The sequence below is a fragment of the Arachis ipaensis genome, chromosome B9, assembly GCF_059453495.1.
Source record: "Arachis ipaensis isolate K30076 ecotype BB chromosome B9, ASM5945349v1, whole genome shotgun sequence".
Classification (NCBI taxonomy): Eukaryota; Viridiplantae; Streptophyta; class Magnoliopsida; order Fabales; family Fabaceae; genus Arachis; species Arachis ipaensis.
The window spans coordinates 140794238-140816200 of record NC_142444.1 but is presented as its reverse complement, the minus strand read 5'-3'; the positions used below and the strand labels follow the sequence as shown (position 1 = coordinate 140816200).

Genomic DNA, 21963 nt, shown 5'->3' with positions numbered 1-21963 from the left:
TGGTAACAAAAAAAAACATGAATGTTATGTTATTTATAGTAAATTAATAATATGTTCTCTAATTTATTATTTTTGGTCGCATATGATTTGATCCTGGGGCTCTTGATCCTGTAGATATAAAAAATGCTTTTAGCCGGGTCCTATTACAGAAATGTAAACGACGTTGTTATTATATATAAATTATAGATTATAAAAGATTACTACAATACCCATATTATAGAAAATAAGTACGATAAAAATAGTTTTACATATATATATATATTTCATTTTTTATAGTATATTCTTTTTTGCTTGTCATCTAATTTTTTTACGATTAAAATAGTTGACAGCGTTTTATATTATTTTACCTATTTCAGTTAGATAAAGCTAAAAACAACGAAATCCCAATTATAAAAACAAAAAATAACCAAAATACTTTTTTTTTTTAAATTCATACTTATAATAATTAAATCTAACAATACAAAAATAACAAAAGAAAACTAAAATGAACAAATGAAAAGAGAAACCAAAAAGCTAAATCACAAATTCAAAATAAAAAAAGTAAAGAGACGTTAATTGAGTAAGGGGTGAATCTCACAGTTGTTAATGAAATTAATATAAAAATTATATGATTTTGTAGGTATGAAGTTCAAGTAGTTTTACTAGAGTTACGTAGTTTGATTGTCAAAACTTAAGTTAATATTAATCATCTTGATAAATAATTCATTTTATCCAATCTTAGATTTATCATAGAGTGTAACTTACCCTTTATTTGAGAAAGGATTGGGTAGAATTTTCTCATAATTTTTCGAATTTCAAAACTAAAAATACAAATAATTGGGTTGAATTGGCTTATGTTATAGTTAGCTCACTAGACTGCTTTCTTTAACTGCAAAAGCATATTACTTTTAGTGATACCAACTATATATATATATAATATTAATAAGAATTCACATTAAAAAAAAAGACTACAGCGAGGCATGCTTGCTAAAGAAGCCACGTACGAGGGGAAGTGAGGACGTGATGGTGCAGAACCAATGGGACACCTTCCGATACGACGCCGAGTGCTTATAAAAATACCATAAACAAAAACACTTGGCGGTACTAATTGGTTCCTTAGGTATTCACCTCATTATACCTATTTTCCCCTTCCAGACATTCATCATCTGGAAAGTGATAATGAAGCGTTCAACAGACACCATCTACCTTCCCTATGATGTTTAAGTGCTAATTGTCGTGAAAGCCGCAGCAAACTCCGTCTAGGACTTGTGTAGTCTCAAAATGTTGTGTACTGTTGCACGCAATACAGAGGAGGAGGATATTGTGTATCAATATGCCTCGATTCTATATATACAGCAAATTCGGTTGGCTTGGGATTGTCGGGACCGAGAGGCAGAAAGATTCTTTCAACGGTGCATGCAGAAGGGACACCCGGACCTTCTATTTCGGGCCGGTGTGCGAGAGCTCTTCATTTGACAACACCATGATGTGGGGATGGAAATGCTGCACACTACTGCAATCCATGACCATGTGGCCACCCAGTACCCACTGTCAATGATGCTGATGCTTCGTAACGATGACGACAAGGCAAAAAACTAGGGAATCGAAACATTTTGTGCGCTTGAGGCGTATGGTGCACTAACAATCTGCAAAGTGGGATTCAGACAAGTTATCACATGGTCGTGGCTAACTAAATGTAATGTGCTTATACTAAATGGAGAGAATCAAGTTTGTGTTTCAAATACATGCCTAAGCCTTGGCAACATGGGTGCTATCTACACGCCATGGAAGAGGGTGGCACAAAGATGACGGTGCTGGAGATGCTAGTCACGTTCCAGGCATCTATTGTCGCGCCAACTATGAGTTGATACTATTTGTCAATCTCCTTAGGGTTAGGTCCACCTTTCATTTCAGTTAAGCTAGATAACTCGTATATTTCCAATATATATATTCTGAAATTTTATATATCATTAGATAAGTTTTATGCCAATTAACTACTTTTCTCTTTTTAGATTTCATTAAATGATTGTTATGTTGTTTAATAGTCAAATGAAATGGATTATTAAGTTTCAGTATATTTAATATCAACCGAAGTGGTTATTCAAATTCATTAAATAATAATAAATTCCCAAAAACGTTGATCAACGGCTGAATTTAAATGGTTGACGAAAGTCATGCATGCAATGTTTGCTGTTTTTCTTCGTTCAAACACTATGTAAGCTATGCATACAATGTTTGCTACTTTTTTCCACTTAAACACTACTAGGTAAACACAAATTATGGTACAGTATTTTCATTTGCATAAAATATGTTATATATTTCTAAACATACATAAAACACGTACTTTGAGCAGAACATAATTTTCGTTTGAAAAACATTTTGTGCATCGCGTAATAGAAATGTTAATATATCAATAGCAAACATACATATGATAGTTGTTAATACTAACATATTTTTTTTTATCATAATTCATGTGTTTTTTTATTTCTTATTAAATCTTTTTTATAAAATAAATTATTGTTCTAACTGGTTAAATTATCCTTTTTCGTCACTGCCCATTACCTTACCAAGTTACCAGTTCTATCTGATATTACTGTGACATCCTAGATTATTACACAATTCTCACAATATGAAGCATAAAAAGATCTATTAACATTAAATTAACACTCTATGGTCTATTCAACCAGTAATTACAATCACATCGATAATGAAAAAATTAATCTAAAATCCCACCTACAAGCACGCATCCTACATGAAGGCATAATTAGGCTTAGGATAGGCATTTATTGCTTGCACTATGCTATTATCGAAATTTGATATACTTTGAACAAAGAAATTTTAAATTATGACATAAATATTTATAAATCTATTAATTAGTATAAATTAAATAGTGTAGAATTTGAAATTATAAGTTACTAAGTATATGTAAATTATATTAATTAGTTCAATAATAAATTTATGGGTAGTTACTAATTAAAACTAAATTATAAAAGATTTATTTCAATTGACTATGAAAAATCTAACGTTAACTTTTTTATGAACTATTCAAAACGCAAACCGAACCATTGTATGCTTTTTTTCCCAATACTTTCTATACAATTAAACTAAAAAAAACAAAAACAAGTTTATCGTCAAAAGTTCACTAAATTAACTAAAATAGTTGGTGCTTTTCCAATGACTAATGCATGATTCATATTACTCATCTACTAATTTATTTCGGTAACAGCCATATTTAAAAAAATTATTTTCTAAGTTAATGGAAATTACATATTCACCTGCATTTAACATTTTGTCAACAAAAAATTAATGATATATTTTTATGTCGATGCTAAAAAGTAAAAGTAAGAAAAAAAAGTATCAATATGCGTTTTTTGAAAAAAAAAAAGGTCAACAATATTTTTGTTGTCTAAACATTTTTTTATAAATCATTTTTAACTTATATGTTACAGGTATGAACAAGTATGTATTTTAATTATTTCAATTTACTGGATCAAAATGAGATTTTTCCACACACAAAAGTAGAAACACAATCAAAACATAGTCCACATGTTAAGGAAGGATAATCATTCATAACAAAATAGAATACATTGCTAGCTACTGTATTAGCAGATAACATAAGCATAACCCCCCAACAACACACTGGCAGATTATAGAAATTGGTAAACAGCAATGTCCATTAAAATGTAAATATTTTCAAGAAGATCCTCACCTTGTAATCAGCCAAGCAGTGCATACACAAGACACCAGACACATCTTGGACATCACCCATGGTGCCGCAGGTAGGGCAACAGGAGGACCGATAAGTCACGGACTATCTAGGATCTGAAGGTTTATCATCCACCCACCGCTCCTCGAAAATTTCTGTGAAGACCTTGCACCTTTCGACCTCACCAGAAGTACGTATAACTTCAAAAAATTCAACACCCCGTTTCCTGTTCTCTTCGTCTTCGTGATTATACTATAGCAGCATGGCACACAAGTAACCGACTTCAACGTTATCCTCCGTTGCAGCCCTAGTCAGCAGATCCATTCCAAGGACATGATGGGTAATCCAGAAATACTCCGTCATCTCATGGCAGAGTATAGTATCCGGATTTCCTGCTTCCACGCAGCGATCAACGAACCTCCTTTCAGGTCGGTCAAAGTAAAATAAAAAGGACACTAACGGTATATACCACATCGTCACATGCTTGTATACAGCATCCGACCTCGCTACATCCAGAAACACCTTGTAAGTCACCTGCATGGTGAAAAGATCCTGAATCGAATTTGATGCAATCTTCGTAAGAATCCTCACCCATATGTCACGAGGAAGAAGATTGAGTGGACATTTGTACTCAACAGATACGTTCTTTTTCTTTCTATTCTTCTTAGATGTTTCAGCCATTTGCAAGAACTTTGGGGGGATTATTGGAGAATATCAAGAGAAGAGACGACCACCCAGGCACCCACGATGCGTTCTATTTGTTCCTATTATATCCTTTTTAATTTTAATATACTGGCATTAATTAGGATTCAGTACCTCATACGTTTCTTTATCGATTCTTCTGGATAAGATCAGATAATTAATCGATATTATTAATTAAAAAATTATTAAAAAAAATTTTCCTTTGCAAAATGGCAGTATTGTTTTTATTTTGTACTTTTTTTTGAAATCCGAAACTGGAAAACGTCAATATTATTTTGGTTATTTACAAATTTTTTTAATTAAGAAAATTGAAAACAATGGAGAAGGAATCATCAAAGGATAGGATTAAATACTGATAGAAATCTTGTAGATCTATAGATTTCTAACTTGATTTTAGAATAAAATTATAAATGGTAAAAATAAATAAATTTATTGAATTATTTTTGTTAATAATTATTCGGCTTAATTATTTGTTCTGTTTATTCTTCGGAGAAAGAAAAATAAAAAATCACTAAAAAAATATGCTAAATTTTGAAAAAAATCAAGTTCTAATTATACTAATATTTAGAGAACTGAGATTTAGTTTGGTAATTAAATAGTTGAGTAGTTTTAACATAAATCTCAAAATAAAATTTAATAAATTTTTGTCGAGACAAAAATATAATTGCATTAAAATAAATATATTGATTTATATAATATTATTACTTTTTTTTTTAATTTAGTGAGGACAAGTGCTCCCCTCCTCCTGAACCTAAATTTCTGTCTGGTTGTAATATTTTATTTATAATTATTTACATAAGTTATATCATCATCCAACAAATCTTTCATATTAGATCAAACTTAAATTTTTTCATGCACAAAAACAAAAACATAATAAAAATATAATCCATATGTGGATAATCATTCGTAAATTCTTTACAAAATAGGAGACAATACTAGCTATTGTACTATCAGATACGAGAAGCATAAACAACAAGGTTGAACAATAGATATCACTAAATAACAATTTTCATTGAAATCTAAACATTTCCAAGAACACCCACACCTTGTAATCGGCCAAGCAGTGCACACATAAGATACGAGACACATCTTCGACAACACCCATGGTGTCGCGGGTAGGGCAACCGGTGGACCGACAAATCACGGGCTGTCCAGGATTTGACGATTTTACCTCCACCCACCGCTGCTCGAATATCTCCCTAAAGATCTCTCCGCACCTTTCGACTACCCCAGAAGCACGTACAATTTCAAAAAATTCAACTCCCCTTCGTCTGTGCTTTTCTTCTTCCTTATTACACAGTAGCAGCATCGCACACACGTAACTGGCTTCAACGTCGCCCTTCGTTGCAGTCCTAGTCAGAGTTTCCATTTCACTGATACAGTGGCCAATTTAGAAGAAATCAATCATCCCCACCCGGAATAGAACAGCCCAACTTCATCGTCATTTAGTTTAACATAAAATAGAATACTTAACTCTAATTGATTTTAACATACAAATTCATAAATTTTTGCTATATTAATCCAGATAGATTTTAGATCTAACCACAATAACCACCAAGAAATTTAATTTTCTAAAGTGACTCTTCTGACACAAAACCTACAAAAAGTATTCACTAGCCAATAAAAAGAAACAAGTTTCAGGATAATTTCTATCGTTGAATTAAAAAATAAAACAGATCTAATAGCTCTCCACTAAAATGCGCACCGGTTAGCCAAAGACGTCTGGCTCGCCGAATCCATCCCCTTGATTTAGTTAACCAAAAACATTTTCTTCTGCTCACTGTCTTGGTTTTATTAAAAATCCAATTTGTAATAAACTACCAAAAAAACTGCTTGAATTGACCGTTAATCGATGAATCGGCTGAACCAATAGCAGATCTCCCAGGTTGGCATTTTTTTGGGTAAATTATATTTTTTATCCCTAAAGTTTGACAAAAGTTTTAAAAATATCCCTAAGTTTTATTTTATTTCAATTTTGTCCTAAAAGTTTTCAATTTACATCAAATATACGGTGATAGTTAATTTTTTAAAATATTTAAGACCAATTCAACAACAATTTCATAAAAATAACCCTCAACACAAGCAAATCAAGCATAATTTTCATACATTATTGTTAGATTGGTCTTAAATATTTAGAAAATTTAGCTGTCGAGGGTATATTTGATGCAAATTGAAAACTTCTGGGACAAAATTGAAACAAAATAAAACTTAGAAGTATTTTTAAAACTTTTGCTAAACTTCAGGAACAAAAAGTATATTTTATCCCCCTTTTTTTTAGGAGTGCTAGGGCCAGCAGATTTTGTGATTGGTAGCCATCAATGAGGTTTTTAATGGTGTGAGATTACGGGCTCGTTTGGGAAGTTTCAAAAGTAACTTTTTTGAGCTTTTGACTTATGAAAAGTAGTAGTATTAATACCTGGTGCAATTTTCAAAACCAAATTGCGGCTTTCTAAGAAGCTATTTAGGAGTTTATAGAGAAGTTAAAAAAATGACTTCTCTCATAATACTACTACTTTTTACCATATTTTTATAAAATAAGTACTTTTAGAACTAAAAATCCAAACACAAAATAACTTATTTATAAGCTACTTTTAATATAGTCATTTATTGTTTAAGTTATTTTTTCAAAAGAAACTTAATTAAGTTGTTTACCCAAACTGGGCCTACATCTAGTGGTATAGGATTACTCAATTTCCTTTTGATATTTAAGTGCTGACAAAAATTTAATAAAAGTGATGGTCCCTAAACTTTCTTTTTTTTTTTTTAAAGAAAATCTCCCTTAAACGACGTGACTTTAGATTAATAAAAACAAATGTGCCTTTTTTTTGTCATGAACAAATTGAGTTGAAGAGTTTAGATCAATGTTCTGAAAATCGAGCTGAACGGACCGGTTTGACTGGTCTAACGGTAGATTGACAGCAATTACGATATGATTTGTCCCTTGAAACCATAGTTGTCAGAATCGGACCGGTCGGTTCAACTGGAAAACCGGTAAACCGAACCCAATGCCGGTCCGGTCCAAGCTTGCGACCATTTAAGGTTGAGAATCGGTACGAACCGGTCTAACCCGATGTGAACCGGTAAAAACCGGCAAAAACCGGACCGGTCCGAGTCGCTCGGTCAACGTACAATGGACAAAAAATTCGAACCCCTGCCTCCAGCCTCCAGGGGAAGCATTATTGCTTCTACCACCAAGCTGGAGTGATTCTCATCAATTAGTATACAAATTATAATACATATAGTATTCCCTTTCTTTTCACTTATATTCAATTTATTTTAATTTCAAAGTCTCTGATTTTTAAATCAATTACATTTTATTTAACTATAAATTTTATTAAATATATACAAATTAAAAAGATAAACAAAAAATTTAATTAATCACAATTTAATTTTTCTTTTCATGATTATATGATATCTATTAATATTATTTTTTTAATATATTATTTTATTTTTTATCTTCATATGAAGTTGATAGTTAAAAATTGCTAGATGATATTTAGTTAAACTAGTCAAATCATCTAACGATTCTTAAATATCAACTTCACAAAAAAATAATTTTATGTGACTTTTTACCTATAATAATATAATAATAAAATGAATATAAACTAATTAATAAAGCATTAAAATTTAAAAATGATAATTATTTTTATAAAAACAAAAATAAAAATACTAATGATAAAAAAATAATTAAATTTTATATAATTATTTAATTATACCGAGTAAACCGGTTCGACTAGTGACCCACCGGTTGAACCAATGATTCAGTAACCCAGTAACCTTACCAGTTCGATCACCGGTTCGATTCTGACAACTATACTTAAAATCGAAGAAGAACTGCCGAACCGGCCGGTTTCCTGCCGGTTGAACCGGACAGAGAACCGACCGATTTAAAAGAACGGCGTCGTTTTTGGCAAATTTGGCTTACTTTCATCTTGGTTCTGAAGCTCCTTCGTTTCTTTCTCCCTTTCTCCCTCCCTTTCTTTCATACACAGAAACTTAGCCAAAAAAACCCTAGCACTGTAAGCCTACACCACCGCCGCAAGGAGTGGCATACTGCCGCCGTCCGTCCATCTAGCTTCCCTCGTGCTCCAAGTCTTCAACCCCTGTTCGCTGTTACCGATCGCAGCTGCTTCCTCGAGCTCGGCGTCCGTCGTCTTTGTCTGTTCAGGCGCTTCCGCCGCCGTTTGTTTGCCGTTCACGTTCGCGTCTTCGTTCAGCCGTCGTCTTCGTTCGCGTTCTTCGCTGTTCAAGTTTGCTCGGCGTTCACCGTTCGCGTTCACTCGCCGTTCACCATTCGGGTTCGCATTCGCGTTCGTCTGGAAGCCACGTTGCTCTGCTTCAAACTCTGCGACCAACCCGCGCGCTCCACCTAGCCGTCGAACTGCTCTCTTTTGTCGCCGCCGTGAGTTCCCTAAACCCAGCCACCAGATAATACACTTACACAAGACCAATACTCTGCTTCAAACTCTGCAACTTCTTAGTTCTATTACAATAAGTAATTATTTGATTTAGTAGTGGTTTGGATTTTTTTCATAGACTGAATTAAAGTTTAAGTTTTACAATAAGTAATTATTTCGTTTTAAGTTTACTGCACTCAACATGTTTGATGAAATGCTTTAACCATATTTCGGGTTGGTTTTATCATTTCTAGCTTTTAGAAACTTAGTAAGTTGATTGCATGTGAAATTAGAATAATTGGATCTTAGTAATTAGGAAATTTTAGATGCACAAATAGCATCTTTGTAGAAAACATATTAGCATGATGATTCCACTTGCATTAGTGTTCTTCTTGTAAGTTTTTGAGCTGCTGTTGTTTTAATTTGCTAAATTGTTAGGTTTCTGCGATTTAATTTGTTGGATTTTTTATTTAGGTCTTGTTCTTGTTTATTTGCTAAATTATTGTTGTGTATTTATTGTTGTTTTTGAGATTCTTGCTGGATATTGGTGATCATTGATTTATTATATGCTTCATGTTTTCATTGTTTTGTTGATTGTTTGTTTTGTTTCAGAAATTAATTTTTTGTGATCAATGCTCAAACTCTAAATGCTGTTCTGCTGGTTTTGCTGTGTTTGTTTTGTTTCAGAAATCAATTTTTTGTTATCAATGCTCAAACTCTGAATGTTGTTCTTCTGTTTTTGTTTTGTTTCATAAATCAATATTTTGTGATCAATGCTCAAACTCTGAATGTTGTTCTGCTGTTTTTGTTTTGTTTTAGAAATCAATTTTTTGTGGTCAATGCTCATACTCTGAATGTTGTTCTGTTTTGGCTGTGTTTGGAAGAGGTGATTGATTTCTGAGTGTTGTTTTGTTTTTGTTTTAAAGCTGTGTATTGTGTTCAATTTTCATTTTGTAGGAAATTCTGAGGTATATTAAGAAGGAAATTCTGGATATTGATGAACATAGAATTGAAGAGAGAAACCCTTTATTATTTCATCATTGGCCTATTTTTGGCATTGCATATCATTGTAGTTTGTTTATTCATAGAACTAGTTGTTTATGATCCCCTTTTGAAGTAAAAAAAAATGCAGTAGAAGAGTGTTTAGAACCAGTTGCTTTATTCATTAAATTTTTATAGAATCAGGTGTTTATAATAAAACGGTTTTTCCGGTTGAACGACGGTTGAACCGGTTGTACCAATGAACTAGTGAACTAGTAACTAAAACGGTTTGATGGCCAGTCCGGTTTTTAGAACCTTGGTTCAGATTCATTCACTTAGGTTACGCCCAAAATTAAAAATCCCAAAACCCACCCACCTAAGGAGCTGTAGCCGCCGGCTATACCCCTAGAGGCAGCAGGAGGAGGCAGGCCCGATTGGCTCCGTTGGCCAGTTCAGAAGGTCACCGTCGCTGGTGTTGGTCGGTTGGTGCAGCCTTTGTCCTTGGCCACGTTGCTCTTGTCGCCCGCTTTGCCGCCGTTTCGCTATTGTCATTGCCCGCTGCTGTCGCCGGCGCTTTTGCAGCCTTTATTCTTGGCATCGTCGCTCTTCTCACCCGCGTTGCCTGTCGTCGCCGGCTTTGTTGACGCTGCCGTCTCTTGCTGGCGCTGCTCACTCCCCCACTTCCCTGTTCGTAACTCAGCGTCGTCTTCTTCAGTTTTATTTTTTCTTTTTGTTTTTATTTGTTTGATTTAATTTATTTCATGAGATCAAAATTATTTTATTTGTTAATCTCTTGTTTATTGTTGACTGTTGTTGATTGTTGTTGGTTGATATTAATATGATTTTGTTGATTTTGAGAGTTAGTTAATTAGTTAGTTGTGATGGTTGATTTTGGGCCACTTCACGACTATTATGACTTGTGATGAGTGTTTTTTTTTAAAGATAAAAGATTGTTATTTTTGGTCATTGAACATCGTGAAATTAAACGTGAGATTGTGAAATTTTAAAGTTTGTTGTTATATGAATGGTTGAATTTAAATATTTAAAATTTTATTATATATTTAATTAAATTGGTTTAATTACAGTTCACTCACAGGTTAGATTATTAAATTATTGAATCAGTCATTCGATTTTCAGAATCTTGAGTACAATAAAGTAGCAACAACAACACTGCAACAATAATCGAAGTCACAATCTTCTCTGACACTAAAATCACAATCAAACTATTCATTCCATTCAGATACAAGGCTCACACATGCTCATGAAACTGAGTTCTCTTCTTCAAGCTCTTATACCATCATGGAACTCAGTTAGTACTATTCATTCATTCACTCACTATACCCTTTATATGAATTAGTTGATTCTACGGATGTAATATGTAAAGTTTTAATATTTTCACTACTTTGGAATGTGGATAAGGCTTATTTGCTTCTGGGCTTCTTTGCTTATTTGTCAATTGCGGGATCCATTGTGCTGGGAAAACTTGTTCCTGGGGTTGTTCTTGCTGATGGAACTCGCCTTCATTATCGCTGCAATGGTTCGTTTTTAACATTCTAGTACATTACAAAAATGTGGTTCATTTTAGTGTGATTTTGATGTAATATAGGTTCTCTAGTTTATGGTAATCCTTAAATCAGTGTTATAATGGCAACATATTTTTGTTGTTCACTTCATGACCAGTCTTCAATGCTATACATGACAAAATGTTTGTTCAATGACCTATTAATAGAAGAAATCTTAAAAAAGGAAAAATCATAGGTGATAGGTGAAATTGTTATAATGGTTAGATTTTAATAATTTGAATGTATACATGATTTATAACAAAGATTATGATGATTCCTTTTTTATGCTACTTATTGTACCTAGTGAGATAAGGTTTAGCAGTTGTGGTATATTTTATACTTTAAAATATATTTTGCATGTTGATTCATATAAGATTCACAAGAATTGAGTCTATATTTACACCACTATTCCTTTTCTATTTTTTTGGAGGTGTAACTATGTTCACATTTTCTCAGGTTTAGTCTTGCTTCTTCTGTTGGTTGCACTTCTTGGGATTAGTGCCAAGATGGATTTTGTATCTCCTACCGTACGTGTTCATATGGATATTCTGAATTTTGCATAACACTATGAATCATATGCTAGAGTTAGAGTCGCAGAATAACCTGTGGCAACTTTTGCAGGCTATATCTGAGAGAGGATTTGAGCTGCTGTCCACAACATTTATCTTCAGTTTTCTTGTATGTAATTATAAGCATAGAATCTTATTTACAACTTAGTAATGACATTCCATGGTTCTTTTCATAGTTCAATTTCATCATATGAATTTGCTAGAACTGAAATATGAATAAATGACACATTATTGAACTTAATAACAATGATGGAAGTCAAATCCTATCGTATCATTAGAAAAGGCTGGCTAAATGTACCAATGCACAGTTGTTGAAATATATCAAAAGCTAAATTTTATACTTTATTTGTTTTTATTGTTACTCTGCATTGCTTGATAATAACCTTTTTTGTTGTCATTTTTACTAATTTCATATCAGGTGACCCTGGCACTTTATTTTGCGGGCTGCAAGTCACAAAGTAAAAGTTCATCACTAAAACCTCATATCACTGGAAACCTAATACATGATTGGTATGTTCTAGATGTTAAAATTTCTTTAATCGTAATAGCTTCTGTTTGGAATTTGTGTTTGCATCTCTTTTGTGTTTTTCTGTCTAGTACAACGAAGCCCGACTTTTTAACTAGTGTGAAGTGTGAACATGGTTGATTTTATTTCCTTGACCGTTGCAGAAATTGAATTTTATTGGTTAATTTTGTTTTTCGTTTTCTGTTTTACTTTGATAGGTGGTTTGGAATACAACTGAATCCTCAGTATATGGGTATTGACCTCAAGTATGTTATCCACCTGATGTCGTTTCTTGCTTGTTCTCATTTTATATGATTGCTTAAGTGTATATAATTGGCAATTATGATGGAAAAAAAGCATTCTTAGCTTGCAACCCTGTCAATGGAATTGTCAGAATTGTGGTTTTTTTTATGATTATTCTGAATACTATAAATATTCCTGCACATATAATGGAATTGTCAAATTGTAGATTTTTGTTTGTTAGAGCTGGAATGATGGGGTGGCTGCTAATCAATTTATCCATTCTTGCAAAGAGCATTCAAGATGGTACTTTGAGCAAATCAATGATTCTCTTCCAGATATTCTGTGCAGTAATTTTAAAATCTTGTCTACTCTAGTTTATTGAATTTCCTTTTTTTCTCTTTTCTTTTAATAAGCACTAGTTTGGGTGTTTGATGAGTGACTTTCTTTACATTTATACCAGTTATACATCTTGGACTACTTTGTGCATGAAGAGTACATGACATCAACGTAAGTGAATTGCGTTTGCTCTACTTGAAAAATTGTTCATCCCAATCTCTAAAAAAATAAAACATGTTTTCCTTGTAATATTTTCACTAAGTTATGAACTCATGATTGTGATATCTATATTGTCATTCATGTTAGATATAATTGTGGTTTATGATCTTATCTCTTAATTTTTGTTTTTAGTTGGGACATAATTGCAGAGAGGTTGGGCTTCATGTTGGTCTTTGGAGATTTAGTTTGGATTCCTTTTACTTTTAGCATTCAGGTAATTGCTATAACTTAACTTCCAACTTGCCATTTATTTGCGCCATTATGTATAGTACCAAGGTTGCGAGAACCGAATCGGTCATTGAACTGGTGAAGTGACTGGTTCAACGGTTCAATAGTCTAACCGAAGTTGAACTGTGGTTGAACCGGTTTAATTAAATATACAATGAAATCATTAAAAATTCAATATACAATTTCAAATATTCAAATTTAATATTTTCTAAACTACTAAAATTTAAAAATTTAACATTTCACATAGTAATTTGTTCATATTTTATCTTTTAGAATTCATAATAAAAAAATTTTAATTAACTTCTAAACTCTAATCAAGCTCAATTATTTGACAATCAAGATAAACACTCCAAAAGAAGAATTCTTGTGATATAAGAAACAAAGAAATGTATTCAAAAACTTAAAATTGAGAACATAATTATTGAGAATCAATAACATTGATCATATTAGTTTCAACACTTCCAAATATAATGTCTGCAATATATATGAAAGCTATTGACCTGAAACAGAATAACTAACTAAATCAAGAGTTTACATGCTCTTCTTTCACTTTTTCTTAAACCAAATCTTGTTCTATTACATTTATATTCTCAATACTAATCAAGTATTCAACAAAAACTCAGAATCCAAAAACTTCTCAACATCCAAAGCCATCCAAAGCCAAAGAATCCAAAAACAGAAAATTAAGCAAAGAGTCCAAACTCAACATCCAAACTAAATTCAGAATCACATCAGCAACAATCAACAATCCTAACCCAAAACACAATTATTTCAGAAAATCAGCAAAAAGGATATTACAATAATAATTGTGCACCCAGAGTAGACCAAAGCAGCTTCACTCACTTTCTGCTAGATAGCTTGCCCGTGGGTAAAGCCTAGCCTACTTTCTTGCTACAGATAGATATAGAGATATACAATTCGCTTCTATGGCTTGCATATGAGGGAAACTCGGAACTCAGAATAACAATTATTTTCGAAAATTTAACAAAACATTATCAACCAACATATTTCAGATCTCAGCAACTCAAAAATGAACAAAAAAAAAAAAATCAGCAACTCGATCAAATTTCAGCAACTCGGAATCAATAAAATAACAAAATAAGAAAACATAAATTAAAGTAGCTTTGCTTATGGCGGTGAGGGAGGAAGAGAAGTGACGGCGAGGGAGGAAGGAAAGTGAGCTCGGACAGAGAGGGGGATCGAAGACAGAGGTTTGATGCGCGCGCGAGAGAGAGGGCTCGACAACGAGGACAGAGACACAAGTTCAGGGTGGCCGATGACAACGAGGACAGAGGCGGCAACGCCAACAGCAGCTCCAATGAGACCTAGCGACGCGAGGAGAAGGGATCTAGGAAAAGAGGATCGGCAACACCGGGGCTGGACGCTGGCTGAGGAGAAGAGTTCGTCGGCGACGGCGGCGCTGGGAACTGGGCGCTGGCTGCTGCTGCTATTGTTGGCTGGGGGTGCTAGGGTTCTGTGGAGCTAGAGAGAGAGGAGGGCTAGGGTTCCGTGGTAGTGTGCGTGTGAGAGAGAGAGAATGTGGAGGGTTTATGTAATTTTTTATTTTTTATTTTTTAATTGAAAATCGGAAAAAACTGTCCGGTTCAAACGGTTCACTGGTTAATTGCCGGCTCAATAGGTTTTTTACCGGTTTTTTGCAGATCGGTTTTGCACTTCAACCAAACCAACTAAATGACCGTTCCCAATTAACCCTGTTGAACCGGCCGATCCGGTTCGGTTTTTAGAACAGTGTACAGTACTTTTTCGTTTAAACACATAACATGTATTGACATGCTACAATTGCTGTCAGGGATGGTGGCTCTTAGCAAATGAGGTGGAGTTAACAACGACAACCATTATAGCTAATTGTCTTGTCTTCCTGATTGGGTAATGTGTTCGTAATATCCAACCGTGAATTCTATAATGCACCACATATACTCTTGAAGTTACATAAGTTCATAACATAAAATTGAAGATCAAACTTTGCAGATACATGGTATTTCGAGGGGCAAACAAGCAAAAACATGTATTCAAAAAGAATCCAAAGGGCCCTATTTGGGGTAAGCCTCCAAAAGTCATTGGTGGAAAGTTACTTGCTTCTGGTTATTGGTAAGATTTTTTTTCATTTGATATCTGTATTTTGTTTCTCTTTTTCCTTTTCCTCTTTCTTTATTTAAGGGGTAAAAACTGAAAAAAAGAAAAAAAAATTGCTTGGAGTAGATATGCATCTGTTTTTCTTTCACCTTTAATTTAATACATAATATGTGAATACCGATTAAGCATATCTTAAAACATGTTGGGAGGCTTCGGAATAAAAAATGGGATGAGAAAAGGCTCCATTGGCTAAGTTATTCTTTTTATCAAATAGCGAAAATTATGATTGGTTGAGTATGTGTATAATCCAAGTTAATGATTGGTAATTAGTAATAGTATAATATATTACCAATAAAATTTTTTAATCCTCATGAATTTTTATTTAGAAAGTTGTTGAATTTAGGTCAGAGATTATACCTGGTGAGTTCTTAACATCTTATGCATTACACATTACACATTACTCCTTTGGTTATTTGTCCACTTTTTGGCATGCGTTAAATCAATATGTACCAAAAAGTAACAGTTGACAGATAAAAAAGAACGAAGACAGTAACATGTTTTAATCCGTGGTTATTATTTGTCTATCTAGAGTCTTGTTAGAACAACGTATATACACTCAATTCACTTTCTCATGGAAGCTATTAACACAAGTTGTCATTGTTGTTGTTGTTGTTGTTGTTGTTGAAGGGGTATTGCCAGACATTGTAATTACCTAGGTGACTTACTTCTTGCTCTCTCCTTTAGCTTACCTTGTGGGATAAGGTGATCTCATTAACTCATTCCTTTAATTATTTCGCTGATATAAAGTTATTGATATTGATTTTTCTACAAAGAAAATAATGTCAAACCTTGTATATCTTACTCATTTTTGCAGTTCACCAGTTCCATACTTCTATCCAATATATCTTCTTATTCTGTTGATATGGAGGGAGAGAAGGGATGAATCTCGTTGTGCGAAGAAGTATAAAGAGATATGGACTGAGTACCGAAAACTTGTTCCTTGGAGAATATTGCCATTTGTGTATTAGAAAGAAAAGAAGAAAAAGAAGGTTCCATTGTATTGGCTTTTGTATTTTTGTAGAATTGAAACTATTGTTAGAAGTTGCATACTATTTATGAAGGAGTTTATTAATAAGAACCTTGTTTGATTTTATGAAAGTGAGATGAATATTTTAGCAAAGTGGTCTCTTTTCTTTATATACATATTATTATTATTATTATTAGGTACATTCTCTATGTTTTGATTTTGAGCCAACTAAATAGAAATTTTGTTTTTTTTTTTGTAATATTCTAAAATGAAAAATTAATGAAAATAAAAATAGATGCTGTTAACAAGATTGGTGAACATTGTAGATATTTTGGTCTCTTAACTAGTGCTTTAGATTTTTTTTTTTACACAGTATTTTTTAATTTAGCAGGTCAAAAATTAATTTATTGTATATTTGAATATTGTTTAAGAATTTACCGTTAATCAATATTGTATATATAAGATAAAATTTAAACACTAAATACTTATTTAATCAGGTAAATAAACTAACACTTAACCAAGCAAGTTGGTTATTAGAAAATATCAAATGAAAAAAGATTCTTATCGCGAGATTCTTATATTTTTCTTAGATCTTCGGCTTAGACAGGGGTAATTGGATATTCAATAGTTTCATCATGATAGAAAAGTTGAAAGTTAAACTATTGTGTTAATGAGAATTTGTCAATATAATAGACTAGAAATCTTAGATATGAGTCTTGAAATTAAAAAACAAAACTTTGAAAAATTACTATTTTCATGAAATTTGATCCAAATAGCCATAATTCTATTCCAAAAAAATAAATCCCATAGATAGGGATGGACCTAGAGGAGCAAGTAGTGGCTTTGTCTCCCCAAGATTTTAAAATATTATACTTATATATGAGATATATGTCTAAAAAAATAAATAATATTGTGTAATTTGGTATATATATATATATATATATATTATGTAATGAATTTATGTCTCAATTATTTAGCATCCTAATATTTTTTATTTAACCAATTTAATATCATATTCTCAAGTCTTTTGTATCTTTAGTTTTATATAATCATCTATATATATATATATATATTTTTTTTTAAATCATTTGTTTTCTAATATTAACATATTTAATATTTATATTATTATATAAAATATTAATAATGACTTACCTAGTTATATTTTGATAATCACATTGTGTATTTTAGATAACTTTTTCTTATAAAAAAATACTCATTTTTCTTCTAAATTTACGGTGTTAAAAAAAAAATTATAAAAATATTCTATAAAAGTACTATGTCTTTCACATAATTAATAGTTTATAATTTGCTTTTAAACCTTTTGAAAGAATTAATTTTAATTAATAAGATATGTAATAATTTTTTTAACTAAACATACTATAAATTATTGATATTGCTATATTTCTTTTATATAGCTGTCATGCTAAAAATAAAATTATACGTTATGTCTAAATTGCTTTTATGAAATAAAAAATATAATAAAAATAAAAAAATTTATCTACAATTCGGCCCTTCCATATTAAAATTCTTGGATCCGTTTTTTCCCATAAAATACCATTACATTAATTAAAATGATATATTGCTGTCCCTAAACTTGTGTTGGTGTCATCTTTCTTTGGCATTCAACCATTTGATGTAAGGGCACGGATTTGGTACGCAGGTGATGTTTACGCACTGAAATGCCAAAAAGTTATTTAGCGCACCGGTCAGCCAAAAAATGTCAAAATAAAAATGTTTATTTTTTGGGGTCTTTTTTGTAATTGTACATAAAATAAAGGGATCATTTTTTTATTTTTTAAATGAATACCCATATTTAATTATCTATTACTGTCTGGTGCGGTATTTGTAACCCACTAACTTACCGGCAAGTGCACCGGATCGTACCAAGTAATACCTTACGTGAGTAAGGGTCGATCCCACGAGGATTGATGGATTAAGCAACAATGGTTAAATGATTTACTTAGTTAGACAAGCATAAAATGGTTTTGAGATGTTCAAAAGGTTTAAGTTCGAACTCAGAATATCAAAAGGATAGACAAATAAATAAGTTGGGAATAAAATATTGAGTAGGCAGTTAAGGCTTCAGAGTTATCTATTTTTTGGATTGACTTTTCTTATTAACTATTTTAATCATGCAAGATTTAATTCATGGCAAACTATTTGTGACTAGACCCTAATTCCTTAGACCTTCTTAGTCTCCTCTAAAATTCATCAACTGCCAATTTCTTGGTCAATTAATTCCAATTAGAGGGTGATGATCAAATTCCAGTTTATATGCTACAAGAATCCTAATTATCCAAAAATAAGGGGATTATATGTCACGTATCCCGTTAAATACAAACAATTAGAAATTCAGGATAATATGTTTTCAAGCTATTGTTCAAGTAAAGAGCTTTTCCAAGTTATACAAGAACTCAATTAGAACATGGGTCATACTTCCGTTCCACCCAAATTCATAAAATAAAGAACGAAAACAATTATTGAAAAATAAATCAAAACATAAATTAAAATAGAAAAATAATAGTATCAATCCATACAATAGACAGAGCTCCTAACCTTAACAATGGAGAATTAGTTGCTCATGGTTCAGAGTAGAAAATAAAGATTATAAATAGTAAATGGGAATAATGTTGTGGAATAAAATGTTGTGTTGGAATCACCTGTTGGGATTCCTTTTATAACTAATCCTAATAAAATTAAAAATCAAATTTCTAAAATTAAAATTAAAATAATATCTTTTCCTAGAATTAAAATTTGAATTTAAATTTGAATTAATTAACAAGTCTGATGGGTGGGGACCACTAGATTTGTCCATTCTGCAGATCGCTCATGTGACGCGTCCGCGTCGTCCACGTGTTCGCGTCATTTGTGCAGATTCCAGTCCACGCGTTCGCGTCAGGCATGCGATCGCGTCATTGCGATTTCCTCCATTCCGCGCGGTCGCATGAGCCATGCGTCCGCGTCGGTATTCGCTGGTCATCTCTTTGGTTTCTTCTCTTTCTCTGTAGAAACTTCATCAAATCCATCCGAATGCTACCTACATTAAATAAAATTGCACAAAACTCAAAATAGCATCCATAGTGGCTAAAATATAATTAATTCTTAATTAAACTCAACAAATTAGATGCAAATTCACTAGGAAAAGATAGACAAGATGCTCACGCATCACTGTCATTAACATTCTCCTCCAGGTTTTTTTCTCCCCTTCTTCTGCCGTTGTAAGCGCACTGCCTCCTCCATTATCTCCAGCGCCAACAACGACGGAATCTCCAAGACCTCTCCTATTCGCTTCTTCTTCGCGCTATCAACTCCTTCTCCTCCCCTACTCAGTCATGGTGGCTTCGGCAGCCTCTTATTGGGCACGCCTGAAGTCCATTACCCACATTTTACCGAAAATTTCAGCGACTCATGCCGTCCATCCCTTTAGAAGTGCCCACATATCCTCATGCTCAGTAGTGGAATTCACTTCCATAGCATATAAATTGGTGAAGTTATTGACTAAATTTGGAGTCTTTGTGAATCGTTGTTGAAAAGCATCACTGAGATTGTGAGTTGGGTCAGTGGAGATTATGAGAATAGAGTCGCTAACAGTGGCGAGAAGAATGAGAGTATTGTGCCAACGCCACCTTTGCTACCAACGAAGACCCATTTGAAAGTTTCTTATTCTAGAATGTTCTGCACCGTTCCTTCTGGCAAATTCTGCTGATTCGCCATGGCCACACACTCACACAGCGTTTTCGAATATTCCGTCAAAACCTAAAATGAGATTCGGCATTTTTAACCATGAATTATATCTTTTGAACCATGAATTATCCTTTAAACAAATACAATTATATCTTTTCATAAATAAATTATTGAGCAGTTTAATGGGATTAATTTTGAGTATTATTTTTTATTTTTATAATAACTAAAATAACTTAAAATTAAAAATTGAAAATTAAAATTTGTATTAGATATTATCTTTAAAATGATACTGATATCATATTAAAATATACGTGGATACAAATATTAGAATATTGTAAGTACACCTGAATATTCTAAAATTAGTCTCTTATTTTGTATTGGTTTATGTACAAAGATATGTTTTATATATCTAAATATTACTCTTATTGACAATGAATTATGACTCAAATGGCATAGTCTCCCTGTACTCATCTAAGAGATCGCAGATTTGAATTTTCCTATCTTTGGTAAAAAAAATATTACTCTTATCTTATATATACAAATATCACTCTTATTATTTTTTATCTTTCTTTTATTAGATTTTGTAAAAAAAAAAATTTAGAAAATATTACAAAAATTTTAATTGATAAAATTATTCTCTATATCACTTAACCATAGTTAATAAACTTAATGTAATAAAATTATGGGTAAAGTACTAAATTGGTCCCTAGGTTTGGGCGTAATTTTGTTTTGGTCCTTAAGGTTTAAAGTGTTCTATTTGAATCCAAAAAAGTTTCATTTAGCATCAATTTAGTCCCACAGTGAGGTCAAAATTAAATAATTAACAAAATGTCCTACATAACAACAGTACAAGAACAAAATCGATAATCTGGAGAACAAGTACAAGCTCTAGAGGCATAAAATCAACCATTGATACATCAATACATTTATTTATTATTTTTTTATAATATAAATAAAATATTTTCTATAAAACTAAAGAAAATGATAAATAAATGTATTGATGCATCAATGGTTGATTTTGTGCCTTTGGAGCTTGTACTTGTTCTCCAGATTATCAATTTTGTTCTTGAACTGTTGTTATGTAGGACATTTTGTTAATTATTTAATTTTGACCTCACTGTGGAACTAAATTGATGCTAAATGAAACTTTTTTAGATTCAAATAGAACACTTTAAACCTTAAGGATCAAAACAGAATTATGCCCAAACCTAAGGGACCAATTTAGTACTTTACCCTAAAATTATTAATAATCATCCAACAAATCGAACACAACTATTCATTAGAATTCTAAAGGATTAATTAATTTTAATTTTGCAACTGAATTAAAAAGAGGATCTTGTTGTGAAATTCGCTCTCCTTGCTACAAGGTTATTGTGGGGTCCAGAGCTTCACTGCGATAGAGTTTTTGCCGGAGGAGAGAGAATGTCGAAAAAGACGGTGCCAAAGCCGCCATGGCCGAGTGGAGAGAAGAAGAAGTTGGTGGCGCGACAAAAAAGTGAATAGCGAAGGCAGTGGAAAGATTTGGATTTGTCGCCGGCGTTGGAGATAGTAGAAGGCGAGGTGCGCTTGCAAACGGCGGAGGAAGAGAAGGAAGTAAGAGGACGACGAAGACAAGGAAGGTATCTGCTCTATCGTACACGGGACAGCATCTCCCTCTTAATCTCATCCCTACCACACCTAATCCTCCTCGTCGGGGCATCTGCTCCATGGTTGCTGTCGAGGCGTTGCTGC

General features: G+C 32.6%; 3 protein-coding genes across 6 annotated transcripts; 1 reads left to right on the top strand and 2 right to left on the bottom strand.

Annotated features, from left to right (window-relative positions):
- Positions 1-3937: 3937 nt before the first annotated feature.
- Positions 3938-4366, bottom strand: LOC107616001 (uncharacterized). Its single transcript, XM_016318011.1, has one exon. The coding sequence runs from the start codon at positions 4364-4366 to the stop codon at positions 3938-3940; it is 429 nt and encodes a 142-aa protein (XP_016173497.1).
- Positions 4367-5396: 1030 nt separating this feature from the next.
- On the bottom strand, positions 5397-5756 carry LOC148546582 (uncharacterized). Its single transcript, XM_088499257.1, has one exon. The coding sequence runs from the start codon at positions 5754-5756 to the stop codon at positions 5397-5399; it is 360 nt and encodes a 119-aa protein (XP_088355383.1).
- A 2549-nt stretch (positions 5757-8305) lies between these two features.
- On the top strand, positions 8306-16701 carry LOC107617826 (delta(14)-sterol reductase). Of its 4 annotated transcripts, none has more exons than XM_016319698.2 (14): positions 8306-8789; positions 10903-11074; positions 11185-11302; positions 11784-11854; positions 11949-12005; positions 12315-12406; positions 12620-12667; positions 12871-12991; positions 13105-13151; positions 13332-13413; positions 15238-15314; positions 15417-15536; positions 16209-16283; positions 16396-16701. In XM_016319698.2, exons 2-14 carry the CDS (start codon positions 11021-11023, stop codon positions 16547-16549), a joined length of 1116 nt encoding a protein of 371 aa, XP_016175184.1. In that variant the 5' UTR covers positions 8306-8789; positions 10903-11020; the 3' UTR covers positions 16550-16701. The 4 variants fall into 4 exon arrangements, with proteins under 4 accessions (XP_016175184.1, XP_088354214.1, XP_088354215.1 ...); XM_088498088.1 differs by having other exon boundaries at positions 10888-11074; XM_088498089.1 differs by lacking the exon at positions 11185-11302 and having other exon boundaries at positions 8372-8789; positions 11790-11854.
- The last annotated feature ends 5262 nt before the right edge of the window (positions 16702-21963 follow it).